The 27,301-nt window shown below is 45.5% G+C and overlaps 1 protein-coding gene across 3 annotated transcripts in view; it reads right to left on the reverse strand.

Moving 5' to 3' along the window:
- The window catches only part of GPSM1 (G protein signaling modulator 1), a 182,483-nt gene that overhangs the window by 30,799 nt on the left and 124,383 nt on the right, over window positions 1–27,301 (reverse strand). For all 3 annotated transcript variants that reach the window (XM_044306177.1, XM_044306178.1, XM_044306179.1), the window contains 2 exons: window positions 24,040–24,110; window positions 21,363–21,527 (listed from right to left, as the gene is read on the reverse strand). In XM_044306177.1, the coding sequence (XP_044162112.1) occupies window positions 21,363–21,527; window positions 24,040–24,110 (236 nt within the window). The remainder of the gene's footprint in view (window positions 1–21,362; window positions 21,528–24,039; window positions 24,111–27,301) is intronic.

The following is a 27,301-nucleotide window of genomic DNA, read 5'->3' on the forward strand; positions in this document are numbered from 1 at the left end:
GTTCCCTTAAGGGTCCAACTGCGCTGTTGAATGTGCCTCAGAGGTGGAAGCTGAAGGTGGAGGGGCAGTATACAGTGCACTGAAAGGGCAAAAAGAAGAGGAGAAAACCCAGAGGACAGAGCTATGGCTAATTGGCTATTATAACCTTTCCATTTTTGGGACCCCGACCAATCACGAGAACTGGGCTCCTGTATCTCCCGATGCAGCGCTCGGCTCACTGGCGGTCCCATAGAGATAAATGGAGCAGCAGCAGCAGCATCATCCATATGGGGAGACTCGGGACTCCTGTTCTCATGACCAGTGGGGGTCCCGGTGGTCCCGATCATACGCTTACCGTGTGGATAGGGAAAGAGTTTAAATCTGCGTGGCAAGTCAATTTACGTACGGAAAAAAATATGGAAAGTGTACATGAGATTTGTCTAATCTCATTCACTTTGTTTGTACCGTATTACGTTGAGGTTTTTCTGCACGAAAATCGGCAACGTGTCTCATACACATTAGATGTACATTGGCGGGGGGAGATGAGGATCAGGCATGTTGTATTCCAGCTGCCCAATCCGCTTGTTCTCGGAGAGATGAGTCTGGCAGTGGCTTCTTACCTACCTTCCTACCTACCTATGAGGGCCCAGTCTAGGCCTATAGGCACGCTCAATACTACCGGAATGAGCAGCGCTGGAAACAGTCGTTCTCGTCTTTTCCACGTTTTTCCTGATATATTCCAAGAACGAGGCGGATAGGATCCCCAGACAGAAACACACAATCCACTGTAATTCACTGCAGGGAATCTGCGGTTTACAAAGTGATGGCACTTGCACGCAGCTCTGTATATTTTATTGGTGTTGACACCCTGCAGGCGCTCTCACTTGTATCATCCATTAATGGAGCCCATTAACCCTTGAGATGAGCGCCGCTCACAGCGTCCTCGCTGTGCAAGGTGCTTACATTTCTCGGGAAACAGCTGCGCTCAAGCAAAAGCTTCCTGTGATTTAAAGCGATGGCGAAACATGACAAGGTTCATATTTCCCGTGAGCATTCGTCCCCGTTTTGTGTCACAAGGATCACGTTTCCCCATCAGTCAAAATATCCGAACAGCTCCAGACGAGGAAGGGAAAAGGGCTTGGAAATTATCAGTGACCTTGAGAGACGCAACGCTTCAAGGTCGTCTCCCGGTGAAATGTAGAGAAGGCTGAACATTATCAGACAGAAAATACATTATTATGGCGCTGCCGTAAAGTGGAGCCCCCACCCCCCCCCCCCACCCCCCCCCCCCCCCACCCCCAGAGCCACTTTACCGAATACATCAGCGAACCACACAGGCAACCATCTAGTAGAATATTTCTGGAGAAATTACTCTTTAGGGGCAGGGAGCATCCATCCAAGTGTTGGAGGCACTTCTAGTCTGTCTCACATCAGTCCTGTAACTACGGCCTTGTGCACACCGCGGATCCGCAAAATAGGGATACAGGCCGCGTGCATGCCCCATTTATCGCAGGCCCAATACTAGAAATGCCTATTTATGTCTAGGACATGTTCTATAATCTGTGGGACGGTCACACAGATAGGGACAGCACACGGATATCATCCGCATTTTTACGGTCCCATATCCATCATGAAAAACTATTTACGCGTTTCAAACCTGTAACAGTTCTTATTCATGTTGCTGTAAATAAGAACCATAAAGTTTCTAACCACAAACCGTAAGTAGTGTCTCGGGATAGATGTGCGTTTTCCATGTTTTTTTTTAAATATGAATTGATAACAGATCGGATCGGATGGTTGCTGGAATACTAGGAATATACAGCCTATACTGTGACTAGTACATCACCTAGTATACTATATGACTAGTACATTACCTAGTATACTATATGACTAGTACATTACCTAGTATACTACACGACTGGTACATTACCTATTATACTATATGACTGGTACATTACCCATTATACTGTAGTATACTATATGACTGGTACATTACCCATTACACTGTAGTATACTATATGACTGGTACATTACCTATTACACTGTAGTATACTATATGACTGGTACATTACCTATTACACTGTAGTATACTACATGACTGGTACATTACTTATTACACTCTAGTATACTACATGACTGGTACATTACTTATTACACTCTAGTATACTACATGACTGGTACATTACTTATTACACTCTAGTATACTACATGACTGGTACATTACTTATTACACTCTAGTATACTACATGACTAGTACATCACCTAGTATACTACACGACTGGTACATTACCTATTACACTGTAGTATACTATACGACTGGTACATTACCCGTTATACTGTAGTATACTATACAAATGGTACATTACCCGTTATACTGTAGTATACTATACGACTGGTACATTACATATTATACTGTAGTATACTACATGACTGGTACATTACCCGTTATACTGTAGTATACTATACGACTGGTACATTGCATATTATACTGTAGTATACTATACGACTGGTACATTACCCGTTATACTGTAGTATACTATATGACTAGTACATTACCCATTACACTGTAGTATACTATATGACTGGTACATTACCTATTATACTGTAGTATACTATATGACTGGTACATAACCTATTATACTGTAGTATACTGTATGACTGGTACATCAATTATACTGTAGTATACTATACGACTGGTACATTACCCATTATACTGTAGTATACTATACGACTGGTACATTACCCATTATACTGTAGTATACTATACGACTGGTACATTACCCATTATACTGTAGTATACTATACGACTGGTACATTACCCATTATACTGTAGTATACTATACGACTGGTACATTACCCATTATACTGTAGTATACTATATGACTGGTACATCAATTATACTGTAGTATACTATACGACTGGTACATTACCCATTATACTGTAGTATACTATACGACTGGTACATTACCCATTATACTGTAGTATACTATACGACTGGTACATTACCCATTATACTGTAGTATACTATACGACTGGTACATTACCCATTATACTGTAGTATACTATACGACTGGTACATTACCCATTATACTGTAGTATACTATATGACTGGTACATCAATTATACTGTAGTATACTATATGACTGGTACATTACCAATTATACTGTAGTATACTATATGACTGGTACATTACCTATTATACTGTAGTATACTATAGGACTAGTATAAGACATAATAGAAATAAATAATTTGCGGACTTGCATTTCCTTTTATTTTAAAATTTATTTTAGAGCTAGTTCACACAGTGGATTTTGCAAAGGCATCGTCAGAAATCCCTCCAGTTTCTGCAGTATTTTTCAGCTTCAATGCTGCAGACCCGCTCGCAGTTTAGCCCCACTGAAGGGAGCTGAATGCCACGAGCGGTTACCTGTGACACCGTGCCAAGAAAGGACATACAATCCATGCCAAATTCCACTGGCAAAAGTATCCGTGTGAAGTGGGCTTTAGGGGGCATGTCCTCAGAGAAAAAAAATCTGTTAAACATGTCTGCAAACCAGTTATCAGCAACCTCCGGCTGTTCTGAAACTACAACTCCCAGAATCCTCCTTTCACTTCTATGGGAGTTACAGGAACAACCGAGTAAGTGCATGGTGGGAGTTGTAGTTTCACAACCGCTGGAGTGGTGTAGGTTGCAGATCTCTGTTGTAAACAGTAAAATGAAGGCATTCTCGGCTGCAGAGCTGACAATCCATACACTGACTGACTACGCTCTGTTGCTCAGCATAATTACAATGCACAGGCGCATCATTATGGCACTATCCACCCCTGGTCTCTTTAAAGTATGGACGCTAATTCCAGGGAGGGTCGGGCAGGGAAGAACACAGGACGTATTACACAGGTGGCACACTCCACCCTATGACACAGAAAATCTCGGCCCCCTCCATGTGACTTATGGATGGAGGAGAATGAATGCACATGGGCTCTGTATGCCTAACGAGGAGCTGGGATCAAATCCGCAGAAACACGGCCTCAGGCCATAGCTGGTCTATATCACTACATAGCTTATGCCGCATGCCCAATCGGACCCTCGTGCCGCTTCATACTAAGAATTGCTGGGAGTCAAAGTTACGCCTCAAGCCTTCCGTCACCACCGTGCTTTTATAAAAAGCCTTGCAAATATAATGCAAAGAGACGGGATCAGATTAAGCGTTCACATTAAAGGAAATAAAAAGCAGTGTAAGGGCTCATGCCCCTGACCGGTGCCGTTTTGGGGTCCGCAAAATTCCGCATTTTGCAGCACAGAACATAATAAAACAGTAATGCGGACAATAATAGGACATGTTCTATATTTTTTTTTTGCGGAATGGACATCCGGACACGGAATGCACTCAGAGTCATTTCAGTTTTTTGCGGCCCCATTGAAGTGAATGGTTCCACATACGGGCTGTAAAAAAATAAATAAATTGAAAGAACGGACAAAAAATACATTCGTATGCATGGGCACTAAAGGAAAAGACTTGGGAGCGACAACTTCTGTTTTGAGAAGCAATTGTGCTCAGACTGTAGTATCACAGTGGTGATTTAACAGTTCCCGAATGTGTAGAAACATGCCCCACTGACAAGTGGGATAGTAACACCCAGAAGTCAATTCATTTCTACAATTCCAGGAGGAATAACAGAGGAACAAGTCAGCGCGGAACTCTTAAGAAAAGAAAAATCATTATTTCATGACAAGATCATATACAGAGGTAGCACTACTAGCCTGCCCGGTGAGCCCCCTAGTAGATCGTCATCCTGTAAGACGGTAATGATAGATTAGGGTCTGGAGCCCTCTTGGTTATTTATGGTGTTCTCTGCATGTACACAGGTGGCATAAAAAGAAGCACGTAACAAAGCACTGGCTATTTTATTACAAAGATAGTATAAACTCGTTAGGAAAAGACAGGCTTATCAGCAGACGGCAGATCATATTCACGCGCGGCCAAAAAGAAAAAGAAAACAAGAACAAAATTGCTGGAAAAACTGAGATAAACGCAGGTCCAAGCTAAGAGTAAGCCATTAATGTACAAAATGGGCAGACGGCTCCTATCAATTAGGCTTTATCTGCCGACAACATTCAGTCGTTCCTTATAATAATTGGACAGAGTGGCAGAGGCATTATTACTATCAAGTTATCAAACAGCAGTTTCTGAATATTTACTGAGCTCAGATGTAAGAGTGAAGAACTGGAGGGCATTGTTGTACAATGTAACATTTCTAAATACTTTGCTTTACTTATTAGATATGGGTTGTTACATTTCCTATTCTCCAGTCACATCCAGAGCTGCTTTATGAATTCCCTGTCTTCCTGGTAGATCTCAGGCTACATGGACTCCTAGCTTTTCCGTCTTCCTGGAAGCTCTCAAGTTGTATGGACTTCCTGGTAGATATCAGGTGTAGGAAGGCGCAAGGGTCCGTCGTTGACGGAAGGTATGTGTCACCGAGGTTCCTGGCCTCGGTGAAGTAAGATCCGGTATCTTCAGGTGTCAGCGGCAGCTAATGCTGATTGACACTTTACTATTTTAGTACGGCTGTATAGCTGATCCTGGACGGTTCTTACTGGGAGAAGGCAAAGTGCTGGGTGGGTGACTACTCCCCACGTTCCAGGCCGGGTCTTGGTTTTGAGCTATAAAACACAGGCGGCACTGTCAGGTGGTGTGGATTACGCCTCTCTAACAGTGGAGCTCTGTCAGTCTCTGTGTTGGGACCTGGATTAAGGCCTGCCACCTTGTTGGTGTGAAATCAGGTGGATTCTGCTTTGTCCTAGGACTTCTTTGCTGCATGGTGTGAACGCACCCGAGAATCACAAGGTGACCGTTTTCCTTAAAACTGACTTTTTGTTTTGTCACTTACTGAATGTGTGAATAAACACTGAACTGTTTAAATTAAAGACTTTGTTGTTGCCTCTATACTGCGCCCGCTAACCTGCCTATTAGAGCGAACCCCCACACAGGCTACATGGACTCCTAGCTTTTCCGTCTTCCTGGAGATCTCTGCGGCTGCATGGATTCCTAGCTTTCCTGTCCTCCTGGAAGCTCTCAGGCTGCACAGACTCACAGCTTCCCTGTCTTCCTGGAAGCTCTAAGGATGTATGGACTCATAGCTTTCATGTCTTCCTGGAACTCTCAGGCTGCATAGACTCTAGCTTCCCTGTCTTCCTGGAAGCTCTCCGGCTGCATGGACTCATAGCTTCCCTATCTTCCTGGTAGATCTCCGGCTGCATGGACTCATAGCTTCCCTATCTCCCTGGTAGATCTCCGGCTGCATGGACTCATAGCTTCCCTATCTTCCTGGTAGATCTCCGACTGCATGGACTCATAGCTTCCCTATCTTCCTGGTAGATCTCAGGCTGCATAGACTCATAGCTTCCCTATCTTCCTGGTAGATCTCAGGCTGTATGGACTCATAGCTTCCCTATCTTCCTGGTAGATCTCCGGCTGCATGGACTCATAGCTTCCCTATCTTCCTGGTAGATCTCCGACTGCATGGACTCATAGCTTCCCTATCTTCCTGGTAGATCTCAGGCTGCATAGACTCATAGCTTCCCTATCTTCCTGGTAGATCTCAGGCTGTATGGACTCATAGCTTCCCTATCTCCCTGGTAGATCTCCGGCTGCATGGACTCATAGCTTCCCTATCTTCCTGGTAGATCTCCGGCTGCATGGACTCATAGCTTCCCTATCTCCCTGGTAAATCTCCGGCTGCATGGACTCATAGCTTCCCTATCTTCCTGGTAGATCTCCGGCTGCATGGACTCATAGCTTCCCTATCTCCCTGGTAGATCTCAGGCTGCATGGACTCACTTGGCACAGCAGCCAACGGGTGGTGGTGAGGCACAGCAGCCAGCAGGCTGCCTGCTGCGCTGTTTTTGACTGCTGCTGTGGCCCGACCAGGAGTGGGCACTGGGCGGCAGCAGTGAGACACACACACACCTTGGGCTTATATTCACTGGTTGGGCACCACTGTCATTCTGTAGGTGGCAGCCAGACACGGACTGAGGTGAGGGCCCTGGCTCCTCCTTCTCCCCTGCGTGGCTGCGCAGCGCTCTGGTGGCGGGGCTGCCAATGTTCAGAAGACGTGCCTGTGCGGCGGCACGCTCCGAACCCCAGCAGCCACTGCTCTCTTAAAGAGGCAGAGAGGGGCTCAGAGCGGGCGCCGCTGCGGCTCTGCCATTAGTCCGCTTAGGCCACCCGCCGGCCGCGGAAGCCAATAATTGCACTTGCGGCGGTGTCGGGTGGGAGCCAGAGCGAAGCCCCCACCAGCCTAAGTGGCCTAATGGAAGAGCCGCCTCCGACTCATAGCTTCCATATCTTCCTGGAAGTTCTCCGGATGTATGGACTCATAGCTTCCCTGTCCTCCTGGAAGCTCTCAGACTGCATGGGCTCCTAGCTTTCCTAGCTTTCTGGTGGCGCTCAGGCTAGATGGACTCATATCTTTCCTGTTGCCCTGGTAGATTTCAGGCTGCATGGGCCCATAGCTTTTCTGTCCTCCTGGTAGCTCCCAGGATGTATGGACTCAGGATGTAGCTCTCAGGTGATACATCAGTGGAATCTGTCCATCAATCTATCACTTTCTGGATGTCTTGCTAATAGATTTTACAAAACACCTGTTTACAAACCATAGCCAAGGTTGTAGCCCTGTCCGTTCTGTGCACGTGCAGTGTAGTCCTCTATATTCATAAGCTGCATCTCTCCCACCGACCGGCATCTTTCTCCCCTATGTTACAGTATAAGGACATAGTTGTTGATTGGTGGCGGGAGGGCAGGGGGAGCCACAACTCATGAACATGGTGGACCTGGCTATGAAAACTACGCCAAGCTATCCAGTAAGTAAGGAGGGTCTCAGCATGACACATGTTGTTGCCCTCAGATCAGGCACCAAAGTGTCAATACCACTAGACCAAAGGCAACACCAAGTACAGGAACCAAGGCTACATATATACTGTAGAACCCAAAAATCTACAAGAGGCTCTCTAATAGGCACAGTGGAGCATTGACCACCCAGAGCGTCCATCAGACTTGTACACTATTCCCATCTTAAAGGGGTTGTCCAAATTTTTTGACTGTCAACTCCAGCCTGTTGCACCCGTTGAAAAAAAACAAAAAACACCTGCTTCCCGCTGCTCTGTCCCGGCTTTTTGGATCCTGGTACGCTTCTGGTTCTCGTTCTCTAAATTTCTGGAGGATGGGGGTCACGTACACCGCTGCCGCCAATGACTGTCATCAGAGGTAACGTGTCCCCAATCGGCAAGTCACTGCTGAGGCCAGTCACTGGCTGCAGTGGCACACATGACGCCGTCCGTCCAGAAGTTAACAGGAGTGACGGGAAGCAGGTGCAGCAGGGTGGAGTTGGGCTGGACAACCCCTTTAAGAACTGGAAACATGAGTGCACCAAACCCTCCACGCCTATGTCCCTCTGTCCATTTCAGCGCACGGCGCTCAGATACACCACGGGTAATGTTTTCTTCCTCCCTGATATGCTTTTTGTACAGCTTCCAGGAGATGATGGCACTTGCCCCGTCTCGAGCATCATCTGTTAGGTTTGTTTTTTCCTGTATTTTGCTTCGAGTGACTGTTTATCTCCTGGGAACGTGAAATCGATAAAGCGCAGGACAGCCACAAATGAGCACTCTACCATTCAGCAGAGATTTTCCTTTCAGAAGAGTCACTGAGTTTTCCTTTATTTTCTGACCGCTTCCTGGAGCAAAAAGAAGAAATGTAAATGCTGCCATACTGAGGACCGGAGAGACATTATCCGACAGAGGCTCGGGGCATATGGCGTCACGCCCCAAGTCTTCACTTTTCCCTGTATAATCAGACACGACTTATCTAAAGTTCTGCATTTATTGCTCATAGAAAGTTGACTACCTTTGTGAATACACTGCTTAACTTACTTTGTACTAAATCTGAGTTATAGCTTGTGTTATACACCAACGAATCAAATTAATTTGTCCGCCAGATTTATATATATATATATATATATATATATATATATATATATACATATACACACACACACATACAGTGTATATAAAAAGTCTACACACCCCTGTTAAAATGTCAGGTTTCTGACAAAGATAAATCATTTCAGAACTTTTTCCACCTTTAATGTGACCTATAAACTGTACAACTCAATAGAAAAACTAACTGAAATCCTTTAGGTGGAGAGAACAAAAAAAACTAAAATAATGTGGTTGTGTTCAGAATTAAGCAATCACATTCACAATCCTGTTACATAGGAGTCAGCATACACCGGCCATCATGTAATGTGCCTCTGATTAACCCCAAATAAAGTGCAGCTGCTCTAGTTGGTCTTTCCTGAAATGTTCTTAGTCGCATCCCACAGCAGAAGCCATGGTCCACAGAGAGCTTCCAAAGCATCAGAGGAATCTCATTGTTAGAAGGTATCAGTCAGGAGAAGGGGACAAAAGAATTTCCAAGGCATTAGATCTACCACGGAACACAGTGGAGACCGTCATCATCAAGTGGAGAAAATATGGCACAACAGTGACATCAACAAGAACTGGACGTCCCTCCAAAGTGATGAAAAGACGGGACGAAAACTGGTCTGGGAGGCGACCAAGAGGCCTACAGCAACATTAAAGGAGCTGCAGGAATATCTGGCAAGTCCTGGCTGTGTGGTACATGTGACAACAATCTCCCGTATTCTTCATATGTCTGGGCTATGGGGTAGAGTGGCAAGACGAAAGCCAAGAAAAACATCCAAGCCAGGCTACATTTTGCAAAAACACATCTGAAGTCTCCCAAAAGCATGTGGGAAAAGGTGTTATGGTCTGAAGAAACCAAGGTTGAACTTTTTGTCCATAATTCCAAAAGATATGTTTGGCGCAAAAACAACACTGCACATCACCAAAGAACCCCATCCCCACAGTGAAGCATGGTGGTGGCAGCATCATGCCGAGGGGCTGTTCTTCTTCAGCTGGAACTGGGGCCTTAGTTAAGCTCGAGGGAATTATGAACAGTTCCAAATACCAGACAATATTGGCATAAAACCTTCAGGCTTCTGCTAGAAAACTGAACATGAAGAGGAGCTTCATCTTTCAGCAGGACACTGACCCAAAGCATACATCCAAATCAACAAAGGAATGGCTTCACCAGAAGATGATTAAAGTTTTGGAATGGCCCAGCCAGAGCCCAGACCTGAATCCGATTGAAAATCTGTGGGGTGATCTGAAGAGGGCTGTGCCCAGGAGATGCCCTCGCAATCTGATGGATTTGGAGTGTTTTTGCAAAGAAGAGTCAAAATGTGCCATGCTGATAGACTCATACCCAAAAAGACTGAGTGCTGGAATAAAATCAAAAGGTGCTTCAACAAAGTATTAGTGTAAGGGTGTGCACACTTATGCAACCATATTATTTTATTTTTATATTTTTTCTTCCCTCCACCTAAAAGATTTCAGTTTTTCAATTGAGTTGTACAGTTTATAGGTCACATTAAAGGTGGAAAAAGTTCTGAAATGATTTATACTTTTTATATCCACTGTGTATATATATATATATCTGGTGCCAAATTAATTTGTTGGTGATATAGTGGTCATAAATATAATTATTATTGGTAGAACGTTTCTCTCCTCCCTCTTCTCTGCGATGCCACCGGCTGTCTGTGACATATTCAGTGCAGCCGAGCATCCTTCACTCACTGCGCATGTGCCGACTACTGAAAGAGACGGCGCAGGCTCGAGATTTCGCTGGTAGGAGACCAACGCTGGCCTGGCCCTAGCAATCAAGTGTACATGGGCCTTGAAAGAGGTGGGCGAACGGAGCCTCTAGGAGCAGCTGAAACGCGCCCCCCCCCCCCCCCTCCTAGAGTCTAATTAGCATATAATAAAAGTTAAAATTGTGCAGTAAGGGGCGCATCCATAATCACAAGAATAGGCTCGTTAGAGTCCGCTGACAGTAGCACATCGCTAATGTCAGCCAGTTTAATAGGGTTAATTCTGGTGATAGAAACCCTTTAATACATTTGGGGGCAGCAGATTTATTTAAAGGGGGTTTCCAGTTTTATGAAGAAATGTTAAAGAGGTTGTCCGGCTTTGACAATCCCCGGAGTCCTAACCTGTGCTCCTGAACTCAAACTCCACTCACCTGTCCACGGTCCAGTTGCTGCCCAGTTCCTGGCCACTTCTGGTCCCCGCAGTTGTGACCGCTGAGGCATGCGATTGGCTGCAGCAGTCACGGGACCAAGATGCTTCTTGATCTTGTGGGAACTGGAAGTGGACACGAATGGGGCAGCCATGAAGCCGGGAACGCAGCAGAAGCTCTAAGGCTGGACAACTCCTTTAAGATACATGTCTAAACATTATAGGGGTCATTTATTAAGACCTGGGCTGTCTTTAACGTGGGGCAAAAGGGGCAGCTCCCTCTTGAGCCCTTCACTATGTGAAGGACTTACCCGGAGGACCGGGAAGCGGTGAGAGCTCTATACTCACCTCTTCCTGGTCCTCGGCTCTTCGCTGTGAAGGCTGCACAGATGTGATGTCGCGCTGTGACCTCACGCTGTGCGCGCCAGTTCACAGCACAGCAGACTGAAGAGGAAGACCGAGCGCAGGCGGTGAGGAGCGGCGGCGTCTGGATCAGGAAAGGTAAGTTTTTATTATTTTTATTTTACTTTATATGAGGCTGATGGAGACACTGAGGGCTGAAGAGAGGCATATGGGGGCTGATATGAGGCATATGGGGGCTGATATGAGGCATATGGGGGCTGATGATATGAGGCATGGGGCTCTTATCTGAGGTCTGATTGGGGCTCATTCACATTGAGGTCTGAGCTGAGGTCTGATTGGGGTCTTATTACCATTGGGGGTCCAAATGCTGTTCAGACCTATTGTCCCCCTCTAAAACCTAGGTGCGTCTTATGGGCCAATGCGTCCTATAGGGCGAAAAATACGGTACTTGCTCGCTTCTCCTCCCGACCTCCCCTGCCCTTTGCGTACGCCGCGCGCCGTGACATCACGCGGAGGCACTGCAACGCTAGGGTGAGCCGAGCCCCGGTCTCCTTTCTGAACTGCAGAGCGGTGCCCACTTCCAGCCCAGAGCACTGATCCAAGTAATCTGCAAAATACTATACTGCATATTTGTGTCAGAAGTTGTGCTTTTTTAATTTTTTGAATAATGATACAGCCATTTTATTTAATACTTTTGTGCTGACTTTTTTCCCCTCTATATTAAGGGACACTATAGTCACCAGAACCACAACAGCTAATCGTAGTAGTTCTGGTGTCTATAGCATGTCTCTGCAAGCTTTTTAATGTAAACCCTGCCTTTTCAGAAAAAAAGGCAGCATTTACATTACTGCCAAGGAACTCCTCTAGTGGCGAATCATCAGACGACCACTCATCAGACGGCCACTCATCAGACGGCCACTCATCAGACGGCCACTCATCAGACGGCCACTCATCAGACGGCCACTAGAGGTGCTTTCTAGTCCAGTGTTGCACAATGTGCAACACTGCCATTCACGCTAAACACTCCTCATAGAAATGCATTGCTACAAAGCTTCTCTATGAAGCCGCGCATGCGCAATAGCCTCCTAATGCCTCTTTATGGGAAAGCAGTGGGTTGGCTATGATATACTCACACACTGCACATTTTGTGTGTGTGTTGTGGTGGAGGGTGTGATTGCATGCTAGGGTGTGGGAAGGCGGGATCCAGGGGGCCCAAGTAAATTATTGCCCAGGGTCCAGTCAATATTAAAGACGGCCCTGATTAAGACCAGTGATTTATACGCCGGTCTTAATCCCCCTGCGCTGGTGGCGGATGAGCCAAAGTTAAGTAGAGGCGCAGGCCTCTAGATAACTTTGGCGCTTGGAACCGCTGCGACGTGGTTTAAACTAAGCCAGCTTCCTTGCTGGCGTAGTTTAAGACTATTTTCCACGCCATAAACTGGCGTAGAAAATGGTAAATGAGACCCGCCTTTTTCCCCATCCATGCCATGTCCCCCTTTTCTGCCACCTCGGAAAATTGGCATGAGCGGGGAAAAGTCACAGATTTTGCTGCAAAACCCCTTTGCAACAAAATCCGCGCCTTAGGCTACTTTAACACTAGCGTTAAAGCTTTCAGGTATTGAGTTCTGTCCTAGGGGCTCAATACCGGAAAAAACGCTTCAGTTTTATCCCCATGCATTCTGAATGGAGAGAAATCCGTTCAGGATGCATCAGGATGTCTTCAGTTCAGTCACTTTTATGGTATTTGGCCGGAGAAAATACCGCAGCATGCTTCCGGAACACTTGCCGGAATGCCGGATCCGGCATTAATTCCCATTTAAATGTATAAAAATTGTCTCATTGACGGATCCGGTCAGCGCATGCACAGGCCTTTGAAATTGTGAAAATAATAAATACCGGATCCGTTTTTCCGGATGACACCGGAGAGACAGATCCGGTATTTCAATGCATTTGTCAAATGGATCCGGAGACAAATGGTTTCCGTTTGCACGCGTTTTTCCAGATCCGGCAACGGAACTGCCTGCCGGATTCCTCTAACGCAAGTGTAAAAATACCCTTAAATACACCAAAAAGTGCCCTATACTTGTTATAAATCCTTATTTTCAAGACGTCTGCTCACTGCCAATGAATGGAAACACTCTAGTGTGAGGCTTGATAACACCCTGCTGGGACTGTTGCACAGAGAACTCTAGGACACTATTATGAACTGAGCACCTGCACAGGACTTCATTGACAGCAAGCAGAGATCTTTAAAAAAAATAAAAAAAAATGAAAAGCTGTTCTCATGGTCTGCAGTTTTCTCCTCTGCACCCAATGGAAATAAAAACTAGATGGGAGTGTAAGTACTTAACCCTTTAGTTACTGTTAAGGATGATAAGCTGCTGCAATTTTTCCAGGACAATATTAGTACAGGCAGTACAGGCATCAGACGTGCAATGTCAGTGAATGGAAACACATGGAATCAGCAATAAGAGGGATGATATGGCCGCTTTGTGCTGATGGTCGTACGCTCGGCTTCCTATAGTTACATATCCCAGCATCAACCGGCCCCAAAATCCTGACGAAGACTTCCTGCCCATCATTAGACAATTACAAGGTAAACCTTCCCGTCTCACTTACCAAGGTAAAAGTACTACTACTCCCGGCATCTGCGCTTCTTCCTTCCTCTTTGCAATCCACCTGGGCAGCCTTTGCGGTAAGGAAGGAAGATGATGCAGATGGTGGTCTTGTTGCTATGGCAGCTAGAAGGTAACCTAGGAGAAGGGCCTATATGTCTCATAGTGTAGATCCCCATCTGAGGCTGTGAATTTCATCGCTGCGCACAAATGGGGGGGTGGACAACATCTTACATGGGGCCAATTAACCCCATGCTAATACACATCTATATGGCTATGCATGCGACCAGAAATCCCAGGAAAATCTTACACTCATGGGTGTTACCAGTTGGGGGGAGTTTCCCTGCGCAGTCTGATATCTATCCCCTGTGCAGGGATACACCTCCCAACTGGTAACACCCATCTGGACCTTCATTGCAACTTTCTGGCAATTCATCCATAACGTCTAGCAGGAATAATAGAGGAACGGCACAACATAGAGTCATAAGAATAGACGCTCCAGGATTGTTAGTAGTTACTGAAACAGACATGTCAGGAGAGGGGACGGGTCCTCTAACTGGTCACCAGATGCCTCCTCCCCCATCTGCTTCATATAACCCAGACCATTGGATAATCAAGAAAGAAAGTAAATTAATTATAAAAAAAAAAAAAATTGCAAATATGCTTTTTTGTGTTGTTTTAGTTACAATGTCGACAGGTGTTAAAATATAATGCAGAATTTATATCATCCTGTACGACGGGTCCAGCAGCCATTTTTGGTGCAGATAGGGGTCATACAGGAGGGATGAGCGTGGACAGTAGCAGCCCAGCATCACCCGTTCTCTGCCATAGACCACGGCAGGAGGTGTACCTCTGAGGGCACCCTGAGGCCGGCCATAGACAACATACCTGTCGTTCGGGCGACAACTATCTCACCTGACCCGCCTATTGCACATGCATGCTTGGCTGAACAGAGAGGGGGGGAGTCTGCGGCTCAACATGTATTTCTCAGAGAACAAAAGGATTGGGCATGTTCAAGTCAAACTGCCCGATTCTCATCTAACCCCATATCCGAGATTGTGGGAAAGTCGGGATGCCTCCATACACATTAGATCTCACAGACATCAGCGGGTTCGGCCAATTTTAACCATATAACCAGCTTAACATTTCTATTGGTATTGATCAGACTGGTTGGATTTAAAGGGCATCTGTCAGCAGTTTTGCACCTATGACACTGGCTGACCTGTTGCATGTGCGCTCGGCAGCTGAAGGCGTCTGTGTTGGTCCCATGTTCCTATGTGCCCGCATTGCTGAGGAAAATAGAAGATTTAATATATGCAAATTAGCCGCTAGGAGCAATGAGGGCGTTGCCGTTACACCTAGAGGCTCTGCTCTCTCTGCACTTTGATTGATAAGCAGTAAAAATGTGATCACACCTGGCCCACCAATCAAAGTGCAGAGGACGCGGCAGTTGCAGAGAGAGCATAGCCTCTAGGTGTAATGGTAACGCCCCCGTTGCTCCTAGAGGCTCATTTGCATATAATAAAACATCATTTTTCTCAGCAATGCGGGCACATATGAACAAGGGACCAACACAGATGTCTTCAGCTGCCAAGTGCACATGTACCAGGTCAGCCAGTGTCATAGGGACAAAACTGCTGACAGATGTTTCACACCAGACCAGACGCCCTCAATGTCTTTCAAGCTCCCGAATCCCACACAGATTTTCTATTTTTTTTAATTTCAAGGCATTGTCCTCCTCCTTATAGACGGGAAGGATAATTGCTTTCTTTGATAGAGATACAACAATAATCAGCTCATTTTCTGAATAATTAGCATGTAAATCAAACGGATACTTTTAGTGCCATCTCACCTCCTGCGTAACTCATTTAACGCAATGATAATTAAATCCATTTTTGGACTATAAGGACGAGGGGGGAACATAAGGAGCACAGTGAGGTACAATTTAACCCACTCGCTGCTGGAATTGCTTCAGTAAAGTCTGGTTCCGAGATGTCATATCAGGGCTCCGTGCAACCCCACAAGTCATAGGTCTCAGGCCAGGTGTATGTGTTCCCCAAGGGCTAAAATTTATGACTGATGGATGGACATAAAATTCTAGCTACCTGCCGTCACCACAAGGGGGAGCTCGTTGCATGCGTCCGTATACTGCTGAACACTCTTTAATCATTGCACTCATATTCCCCCCAGAGGAGGAATTTTATTGTAAATTTAAAGGGGCTGTGCACTAATTTCCAGACCTTTCAGACTCGAGGGACCCACATTGGTGATCATACTTACCTAATCCCAGCTCATTCTCTCCCCGGCCCCCGCTGCTTGTTGCAGGTCCTTCCAGTTTGACGCTGCTGCAGCCAAAGACTGGTTGCAGCAGTGATCTGCTCCCCTTCAGTCACATGACCCAAGAAGATTGACGGCCGTCGATTGGCTGCAGTGGTGTCAAACAGGAAGTTTATATGGAGGGACCTGGGTGAGCGAGTGAGCCAGGACCGGGAATCAGGTATCTATGATCACCAACGCAGGTCCCGCCATTCTGAGAGGTCTGGAAATGAGTGCACAACCCCTGTAAAGAGGGTTGTCTCATGAAGACACACCCTTGTCCATAAGCACTATGAGGGCATTTGGACATTATAGATGGGGGTCCCGTGCCCGAGAGCCCCTTTATGAGGCAGCCTGTCCTGTTGTAGCCATCCTTGTATTACATGGACGGCTATTCATCTGGATGATTGCCATGTGCTACTATATTTCCGCAGCAGTGGCAGAAATGTCTTATTTGAGATTCAGGGCGATCACCCGGTAGGGGCGTTCTCTCTGATACGACAACCCTTTAAAGGGGTGTTCCCATCCCAGGGACCCGGGTGGCCCCTGATATGTGTCATGCTGTTTCTGTACCTACCACACAACATCTCATCTTGTATGGGACTGTGGCATGCATCCAGACAGGAGGGGGTCTCCTTTCTAGAGACAGGTGCTGGTCCCACAGCCAGAAATGTTTGAGATGAGAATACCTCTTTAACTCTATCACTGTGCAGGGGATTTGGAGCTGTGTTTCAGAGAAGCCCTCAATGTCACTGAAGTCTATTGAAATGAGCACTGTGCGCGCTTACATTTATAATTCAGGTCTGATTCAGTCCCCGAGAGGATAACTGAAGGACAGCGGCTGCCCAGACAGCACCATGCAGGGGGTTCGTGCCGAGGTGTTCCCAGCTGTACAGGGAAGCGGGGGTCCTCGTGATCTGTATCAACACGACACTAATATGAGACAGGTACGGGGGCGAATCATGTTAGATATCGTTCACTTTTCATAGGCAGCGTAAAAACCTCAAATCTTCCAAAATGACTCCCGTCCATTGAGCAGGACGATGGCTGAAGCTGCGATCTCACATGGGACCTCTTCCGGTCTACACAGGGGATGTAGACGTCTGATTTACCAGGATGTATATGTGATACACAAACATAAAGAAGAAATACGGTCGCCCTGTAAAAATGTCACCGCAGGAAACGTTAAACACATCCGCCGAGCCGAGAGAAACAACATTCACATCAGGATGTGAGAAACTCTGACAACCATAGGCCCGGCCAAGTGTGATGCTGATATCACATCATAGAGGGGTCGTTTTTAGACGCTCTCAAAAGGGGCCGTCCTCTTCTGGACAATCAATTTTCGTTAGAAGGCGATCATCTGATTGCAGGTAGTCACACTGCTCGGACCTCCAGCGATCATCTGCAATCTGTGATGCAAGTGCTCAATTCCCCTGCAGCACCTCCACAGGAGAAGGGGTGTATTGCACAGCCATCACTGAAATTAATTAGCGGTCCATGTAATGTATGGACATGCCAGGTCCTCCAGAGTGAGAGACGCTCTTTGTAGCCACTCTGCACTCAGGCTAAAGAAATGGACAGAGAAATCAACCCCCTCTATTAATTATTGGCAGTGAAAATGTCATCATGTCAATAAAAGTGCAGAGGGCGTGGCACTGGCAGAGAGAGCAGAGCTTCTAGGTGTAAAGGTAACGCCCCCGTTGCTCCTAGAGGCTCATTTGCATATATTAAAACTTCTTATGTGCTCACATTGCTGAGAAAGATGAACATGGGACCAACACAGATGCCTCCAGCTACAAAACTGCTGACAGATGCCCTTTAACGCAATGATTATGTCTGTTCTACAGTGGAGGAAATAATTATTTGACCCCTCACTGATTTTGTAAGTTTGTCCAATGACAAAGAAATGAAAAGTCTCAGAACAGTATCATTTCAATGGTAGGTTTATTGTAACAGTGGCAGATAGCACATCAAAAGGAAAATCGAAAAAATAACTTTAAATAAAAGATAGCAACTGATTTGCATTTCATTGAGTGAAATAAGTATTTGAACCCTCTAACAAAAAAAGACTTAATACTTGGTGGAAAAACCCTTGTTTGCAAGCACAGAGGTCAAACGTTTCTTGTAATTGATGACCAAGTTTGCGCACATTTTAGGAGGAATGTTGGTCCACTCCTCTTTGCAGATCATCTCTAAATCCCTAAGGTTTCGAGGCTGTCTCTGTGCAACCCTGAGCTTGAGCTCCCTCCATAGGTTTTCGATTGGATTAAGGTCCGGAGACTGACTAGGCCACTCCATGACCTTAATGTGCTTCTTCTTGAGCCACTCCTTTGTTGCCTTTGCTGTATGTTTTGGGTCATTGTCGTGCTGGAACACCCATCCACGACCCATTTTCAGTTTCCTGGCAGAGGGAAGGAGGTTGTCGCTCAGGATTTCACGATACATGGCTCCGTCCATTTTCCCGTTTATGCGAATAAGTTGTCCTGTGCCCTTAGCAGAAAAACACCCCCAAAGCAAAATGTTTCCACCCCCATGCTTGACGGTGGAGACGGTGTTTTGGGGGTCATAGGCAGCATTTTTCTTCCTCCAAACACAGCGAGTTGAGTTAATGCCAAAGAGCTCTATTTTGGTCTCATCAGACCACAGCACCTTCTCCCAGTCACTCTCTGAATCATTCAGGTGTTCATTGGCAAACTTCAGACGGGCCTGCACATGTGCCTTCCTGAGCAGGGGGACCTTGCGAGCCCTGCAGGATTTTAATCCATTGCGGTGTAATGTGTTTCCAATGGTTTTCTTGGTGACTGTGGTCCCTGCTAATTTGAGGTCATTAACTAACTCCTCCCGTGTAGTTCTAGGATGCTTTTTCACCTTTCTCAGAACCATTGACACCCCACGAGGTGAGATCTTGCGTGGAGCCCCAGAGCGAGGTCGATTGATGGTCATTTTGTGCTCCTTCCATTTTCGAACAATCGCACCAACAGTTGTCACCTTCTCTCCCAGCTTCTTGCTAATGGTTTTGTAGCCCATTCCAGCCTTGTGCAGGTCTACAATTTTGTCTCTGACATCCTTGGACAGCTCTTTGGTCTTTCCCATGTTGGAGAGTTTGGAGTCTGCTTGATTGATTGATTCTGTGGACAGGTGTCTTTTATACAGGTGACTAGTTAAGACAGGTGTCCTTAATGAGGGTGACTAATTGAGTAGAAGTGTCTAACCACTCTGTGGGAGCCAGAACTCTTAATGGTTGGTAGGGGTTCAAATACTTATTTCACTCAATGAAATGCAAATCAGTTGCTATCTTTTATTTAAAGTTATTTTTTCGATTTTCCTTTTGATGTGCTATCTGCCACTGTTACAATAAACCTACCATTGAAATGATACTGTTCTGAGACTTTTCATTTCTTTGTCATTGGACAAACTTACAAAATCAGTGAGGGGTCAAATAATTATTTCCGCCACTGTATATGAGTTCGTAAAATAAATACGCAAAGGGGTTTGCAGAATACCAACGTCTAATGTCATCTTGTATCTGCCCCAGTTTCCTCCCTCAGCCCTGCAGCACTTCCATTGCATTACGCTTTATGCCCTCGCAGACCCGTTCCAGGCTACCAAATGTCCAAAGCTGTAGAGTGACCGGGGATGGTCAGGACGTGACTGATTTGGCGTCCCGTCCACAGGCAAAGCCAAGGGCGCGAGGACCAAGGATGGAGAAGGTGAAAGGGATTCTAGTTCTGCAACGAACGATGAAACTAGAACGATGTGACATTCACGGATCAGAGATATGGAGTTATTTGCGCTAGTAAAGGCTATGTTGGGGACGTTCTAAGGGTTAATGGTACGCCCCTGGTTTACACTAAGGCACGTAAACAGACAATCATTCCGCTTCAGTGGCAGGTTAATCACCGCCCGTCACCTTTCATGTCTCCATTAATGTAAGCTGCGCTGCTCTCGTGTAATTCTACGATTCGCTGATAGGACAAGCGTTAAATCTTCAACCTGCAATTAACGCTGTGACTTCCTAATCTCCCGGGCCGTGCCCGGACGCCTCGCGCAATGCTTGCTGCTGCGCTGCGGCCAGAAATGGATCTGGAGTGTTTGTTCCTGGCCCTGTGTGCGGACGGCGGCAATTCTGCACCGACACCTCGTCGTGAGGACGTGGACATTGATCCAAGCGTTATCCGTCAGAAACTAAGGGGCGATTGGGGGGGGGGGGGGGCTTAGACAGAGCAGATCCAAATAAAGCCCTATTAAAGGGTCATCGAGTAGTCAACTTTTGATATACCATAGAGACACATCAAAAGTTTTGATCGGTGGGGGTCTGAGTGCCGAGACCCCCACCGATCGCTAGAATGAGGAGAGAGAAGCGCTCGCCTCACCACAATCTCACTCCTCATTGCAGGAGAAGGAAGCAATATGGAGCCTTAACTCTGCTTTTTGATCATGGCGTTCTTTGAAAGACGTGTACCACTGCATGGCGGATAGTGGCCCACGCTTGGGCCGAGCTATGCAGGATAGAAAGAACAGGGTATACAACGGAATCAATCATACATGCCTTGGTGGCAATAAAACTAATACAGTAAGTATTAAAGGGGTATTCCCATCTGGACATTTATGGCCATAAGTGTCCGATAGGTGCCGAGACCACCCCTGACCAGAATGGAGAGCAAGCAGCACATGCATAGCTTTCTGCATTCACTACTATGGGACTTCCAATAATAGCTGAGCGCTGTCTCCATTCATGCCGGGGTCCCATTTTTGTGATGGGAGGGGGTCCCAGATTCCATCTACTGTATATGCCAGAAATGTTTAAGCCAAAAGGGATAAATCCCCCCCCCCCCAAAGCCTTTGTATCCTAATATATAATCAGCCAGACCGGCAGGTCTTCCTGGAGAACTTTATAAACTCCACCTGGGATGGCTATTGGTTACAGGTATTTTACGGTTCCTTACCAGATGAGGCATTTGGACTCTAACATCCATTGCATCCACCGAGGCGGCCTCCTGCGTTCTCGAGTCTGCAGAATACTGGTTTTCTTTGTATTTTTTACTCCTCGCGGGTTTCGCAGAGAAGTCCTTTTTTACGCCTGGAGTGTGGTGATTGTCGCCGTTTTGGGTCTTTGAAGAAAGGAGAAAAATGCTGAAAAATCTATTCACACCATTCACAATTGACACTAAAGTGTCAAATATTAAAGGAGTTTTCCACCTTTCAGATATTGATGACCTATCCCACAGAGCGGTCATCATCAATATCACATCAGTGGGGTCTGACACCCCCACCGATCAGCTGTTTGTGGCAGCCGCCGATGCTGGAAACATCACCGTGGATGGAGCGGGAAGCAGAAGGCCAGCAATCAAAGGCATCAATATCTAAAAAGTGGAAAATCCCTTTAAATCCCTTAGATTACATGAGAGCTAAATCATGGGATCCGAAAGCAGTTTAATCCTATTGATTGGCCAAATTCAGCCATTAAAGCCACTCACTACCCTTCTGCACAATCATTTTCTTCTTTACTCTGCTCAGTATTTCACAGTATTGTTAGATCAGCAGTTTATAGTAGAAGACCGGAAGCTACCAGTTACAGAGAGAGCAGAGCCTCTAGGAGTAATGGTAACGCCCCCATTGCTCCTAGAGGCTCATTTGCATACAGTAAAACCTCATTTTTCTCAGCAATGCGGGCACATATGAATATGGGACCAACACAGATGCCTTCAGCTGCCTATTGCACATGTAACAGGTCAGCCTGTGTCATAGGTACAAAACTGCTGACAGATGCCCTTTAAATAAATAAAATCTAGGGTCAGATTTGCTAATCCTGTTTAGACAAGCAATGTAAAGATGCTCCAAATCTATTATTACATGTTATATGATAAATCTGATGCATCTTGCTAGAAGTTAAGATTTTTGTTGCACTTTACACCTACTATTGGCTTTCTTGCACGATTGTGGTGCACGTTGAGGCATCTTACACCATGCCCCCTCAAGCTGAAAATTGCCTAAACCACATAATAAATGCGATGTGAAACATGTATTTTGGCTCAAATTGAGGTAGAACTATGGCACAATGAGCTTCGTAAATCCCTGCCATAATATTTTAATAATGCAATCTGTCTACAGGAGAAATAACGGGGGATGCACGGACCTCTACTGCTCCTAGAAATACAAGTATGCAAGTTTATTCATTTTGATCTACAGAAAGCTGAAGACTTCAGTTTATGTCCAAATCTAATCTTTTTGACATCATTTTGTTAATTACTTTGTAGTCTGCTGACACTGCAGGTTTTTGAGCTTTCCCTGCAGCAGACCTGGGTTGAAGGCAAGGCTTAGAGCAGGCATCCTCAAACTGCGGCCCTCCAGCTTTTGCAAAACTACAACTCCCAGCATGCCCGAACAGCCTACAGGTATCAGCCTACAGCAGGGCATTGTGGGAGTTGTAGTTTTACAACAGCTGGAGGGCCGCAGTTTGAGGATGCCTGGCTTAGAGGAACCGATGAAATAAACATCATGTTATATGGAATTGCTAATTAAATAACTAATATTGTCTGTGGTGCTGATGGAAATCTAAACTGCCGTACTAAGGACCAGTTTATTGCCGTTGAGCCGCGGTATAATAATGGGGTCACTGTCACCATGTGTGTTTTTTGACCATGTTTATGTATAGTGTTAGCATATGTGTCTAGCGGTATTTCTGTAAACAGTTCTGATCAGTGGGGGTCCGAGTGCTGAGACCGCCATCGATCCCTAGAACGAGAAGAGAGAGAAGTGCTCACATATCAAGCTCTCGCCTTCCTGCAGGCGACGGGCTCAATAGACATTGACTGCATTGAGGAGAGAGCCCGATATGTGAGCGCTTCTCTCTACTCATGCTAGCGATCGGTGGGGTCCGAGTGCTGAGACCGCCATCGATCCCTAGAACGAGAAGAAAGAGAAGTGCTCACATATCGTGCTCCCTCCTTCCTGCAGGCGACGGGCTCAATAGACATTGACTGCATTGAGGAGAGAGCCCGATATGTGAGCGCTTCTCTCTACTCATGCTAGCGATCGGTGGTGTCCTAGTGCTGAGACCGCCATCGATCCCTAGAACGAGAAGAAAGAGAAGTGCTCACATATCACAGTCTCTCTCCTCACTGCAGGCATAGAAGTCTATGGCCAGGGGCGGACTGGGAACTTAAAGTTGCCCTGGAAAAAATACTAAAAGTGGCCCCGTTTTGTGGTTAGGCCCAAATTGATGGAAGTCAGGGCCAGCAATTCCATATTGTGGCACATTGTACCACCCCAACAGAGCCAAATACCACAGTCCATCATAAAATGCTGCCAGAAGCACAAAATACATCCCCAAAGACTTCTACTGGCCGGCCATGAGGAGGGCCCAGGTGGCCCCCTGAGCACTGGCCCACCGGGAAATTTCCCTGTAAGTTCTATGGCCAATCCGCCCGTCTATGGCCCCATCTGGATTATGTCCTCCGTATCGAGGAGAAGGCATGCAATATGCAAGCGCTTGTCTCTCCTCATGCTAGTGATCGATGGACAACCCGGACAACCAACGATCAAAACTTTTGATAAGTCTCTATGACACAGCAAAAGTTTTTTTGAAAACTCAGTGACCCTTTAAAAGCACTTTTGCCTCACCTTTTCAGATGGGAACTTTATTAGGTCTAAGCTGTCCATACTAGACCGATGCAGCCTTTTAGGTTTGGCACCTACAAAAAAAAGCCAAAAAACAGACACATTAGAACTTTGCTCTGTACAGACACCTTATTTTGGTCATAGTAATGTGTTACAGCGCATGTACGTTCTCAACACAACTATAAATAAAGTTAGAAATAGTTCTTAATAGCAAATAATAGTTATCAATAATATTAATAACAACATTACAAATAGTTCTACAAAAAAGTATAAATAATAATCGGTTTTATAACAAATAATAATAATGGTCATAGATCACAAATAGCTATAAATGATAATAGTTACATATAACAAAATTATAATAGGAACACATAATTATAGACCAGGACTGCGTCACATCTAGAAAACTTTCACTATTTCAAGTAAACATAAATTTTTAAAAAAATAACAGACGGCACTAGACGACCGCACAGTATACGACCTGTCACGTTGGACATACTATCCTATCTGTCGACAGCACGGTATAGAGGAGAAGCAGAGACGACCGGTACATGGGTTTGTGGGAACAAGATTTACTATCATTTAGTTTACATCCCCGCTGAATTTCAGTCTACATAATACCGCCATGTAGTGCCAAGATAATACATTCATATAAAGCCCGAACAATACCACCACTGCAGCATGCAAATAATACTCAAGTGAAAAGCCAATATAATGCAAATAATATCATTACACAGCACTAAAAAAAATACTGTGTGTGCATTTCATTTGTTTCTGGGGGCCCAAATTGGAAGCTCCTTTACAAGTCCTTGAGATGGTGTCAGTAAGTCTCCGACAGCTTCGCCCCCGGTTAATAACAAGCATATAGGTCTCCAGTGTAAACTACTTGTAGGGTAGTCTCAGGATAAGCTCAGAGATACAATCCAGAGGTTTTAGCTAAAAGTGGACAAACCCTTTAAATTTGTATTTTTGTATATGTATACAGTACAGACCAAAAGTTTGGACACACCTTCTCATTCAAAGAGTTTTCTTTATTTTCATGACTATGAAAATTGTAGATTCACACTGAAGGCATCAAAACTATGAATTAACACATCTGGAATTATATACATAACAAAAAAGTGTGAAACAACTGAAAATATGTCATATTCTAGGTTCTTCAAAGTAGCCAGCTTTTGCTTTGATTACTGCTTTGCACACTCTTGGCATTCTCTTGATGAGCTTCAAGAGGTAGTCACCTGAAATGGTCTTCCAACAGTCTTGAAGGAGTTCCCAGAGATGCTTAGCACTTGTTGGCCCTTTTGCCTTCACTCTGCGGTCCAGCTTACCCCAAACCATCTCGATTGGGTTCAGGTCCGGTGACTGTGGAGGCCAGGTCATCTGGCGCAGCACCCCATCACTCTCCTTCATGGTCAAATAGCCCTTACACAGCCTGGAGGTGTGTTTGGGGTCATTGTCCTGTTGAAAAATAAATGATGGTCCAACTAAACGCAAACCGGATGGAATAGCATGCCGCTGCAAGATGCTGTGGTAGCCATGCTGGTTCAGTATGCCTTCAATTTTGAATAAATCCCCAACAGTGTCACCAGCAAAGCACCCCCCCACCATCACACCTCCTCCTCCATGCTTCACGGTGGGAACCAGGCATGTAGAGTCCATCCGTTCACCTTTTCTGCGTCGCAAAAAGACACGGTGGTTGGAACCAAAGATCTCAAATTTGGACTCGTCAGACCAAAGCACAGATTTCCACTGGTCTAATGTCCATTCCTTATGTTCTTTAGCCCAAACAAGTCTCTTCTGCTTGTTGCCTGTCCTTAGCAGTGGTTTCCTAGCAGATATTCTACCATGAAGGCCTGATTCACACAGTCTCCTCTTAACAGTTGTTCTAGAGATGTGTCTGCTGCTAGAACTCTGTGTGGCATTGACCTGGTCTCTAATCTGAGCTGCTGTTAACCTGCGATTTCTGAGGCTGGTGACTCGGATGAACTTATCCTCCGCAGCAGAGGTGACTCTTGGTCTTCCTTTCCTGGGGCGGTCCGCATGTGAGCCATTTTCTTTGTAGCGCTTAATGGTTTTTGTGACTGCACTTGGGGACACTTTCAAAGTTTTCCCAATTTTTCGGACTGACTGACCTTCATTTCTTAAAGTAATGATGGCCACTTGTTTTTCTTTACTTAGCTGCTTTTTTCTTGCCATAATACAAATTCTAACAGTCTATTCAGTAGGACTATCAGCTGTGTATCCACCTGACTTCTCCACAACGCAACTGATGGTCCCAACCCCATTTATAAGGCAAGAAATCCCACTTATTAAACCTGACAGGGCACACCTGTGAAGTGAAAACCATTTCAGGTGACTACCTCTTGAAGCTCATCAAGAGAATGCCAAGAGTGTGCAAAGCAGTAATCAAAGCAAAAGCTGGCTACTTTGAAGAACCTAGAATATGACATATTTTCAGTTGTTTCACACTTTTTTGTTATGTATATAATTCCACATGTGTTAATTCATAGTTTTGATGCCTTCAGTGTGAATCTACAATTTTCATAGTCATGAAAATAAAGAAAACTCTTTGAATGAGAAGGTGTGTCCAAACTTTTGGTCTGTACTGTATATACCGTATATCTAAAAAAATTAAATAAAATCTCAAATACCATAGGATATACAAAGCATCTGTCATTCTGCAATTCCTCTTTAATACCACAGGTAAATGAAAGCCCTCACGTTGCCCCCTTCTGCTACATTTAAATCGGGCATCTCAAACGGCGGCCCTCCAGCTGTTGCAAAACTACAACTCCCAGCATGCCCGGACAGCCTACAGCAGGGCATTGTGGGAGTTGTAGTTTTACAACAGCTGGAGGGCCGCAGTTTGAGATGCCTGAATTTTAAATCATCTGTTTTTAGTTCAATACATTCCTGGGAAATCTGGGTGACAACTAGTATGGCCATCAATGATCGCTTCGGGGGTTGTCACCCAGCTTTTCCATCCCAAACGGAAAATGTGCTTATGTAACCGTCTAGCGGAGATGGATTACTGCATAACCGGGCAGATCTGCCACCAAGAGAACTAAAGTCAGGGTGACAACTCCCCGACTCCCTGATTTTCAGCAAGGGAGACGTCTCAAAATAATTTACCCAACCCCGTCAGTCTTCACCCTGCCTTCCTCAGCATTGGGTTTATATTCTTTTTAGATAAAAAAAAAAAAGAAGCCCCCAGTAAGGTTACGAGATGCTGTCAGACCCCCATCCTCATCTTCCATAGGATGAG

Source organism: Bufo gargarizans, chromosome 9, assembly GCF_014858855.1.
Source record: "Bufo gargarizans isolate SCDJY-AF-19 chromosome 9, ASM1485885v1, whole genome shotgun sequence".
NCBI lineage: Eukaryota > Metazoa > Chordata > Amphibia > Anura > Bufonidae > Bufo > Bufo gargarizans.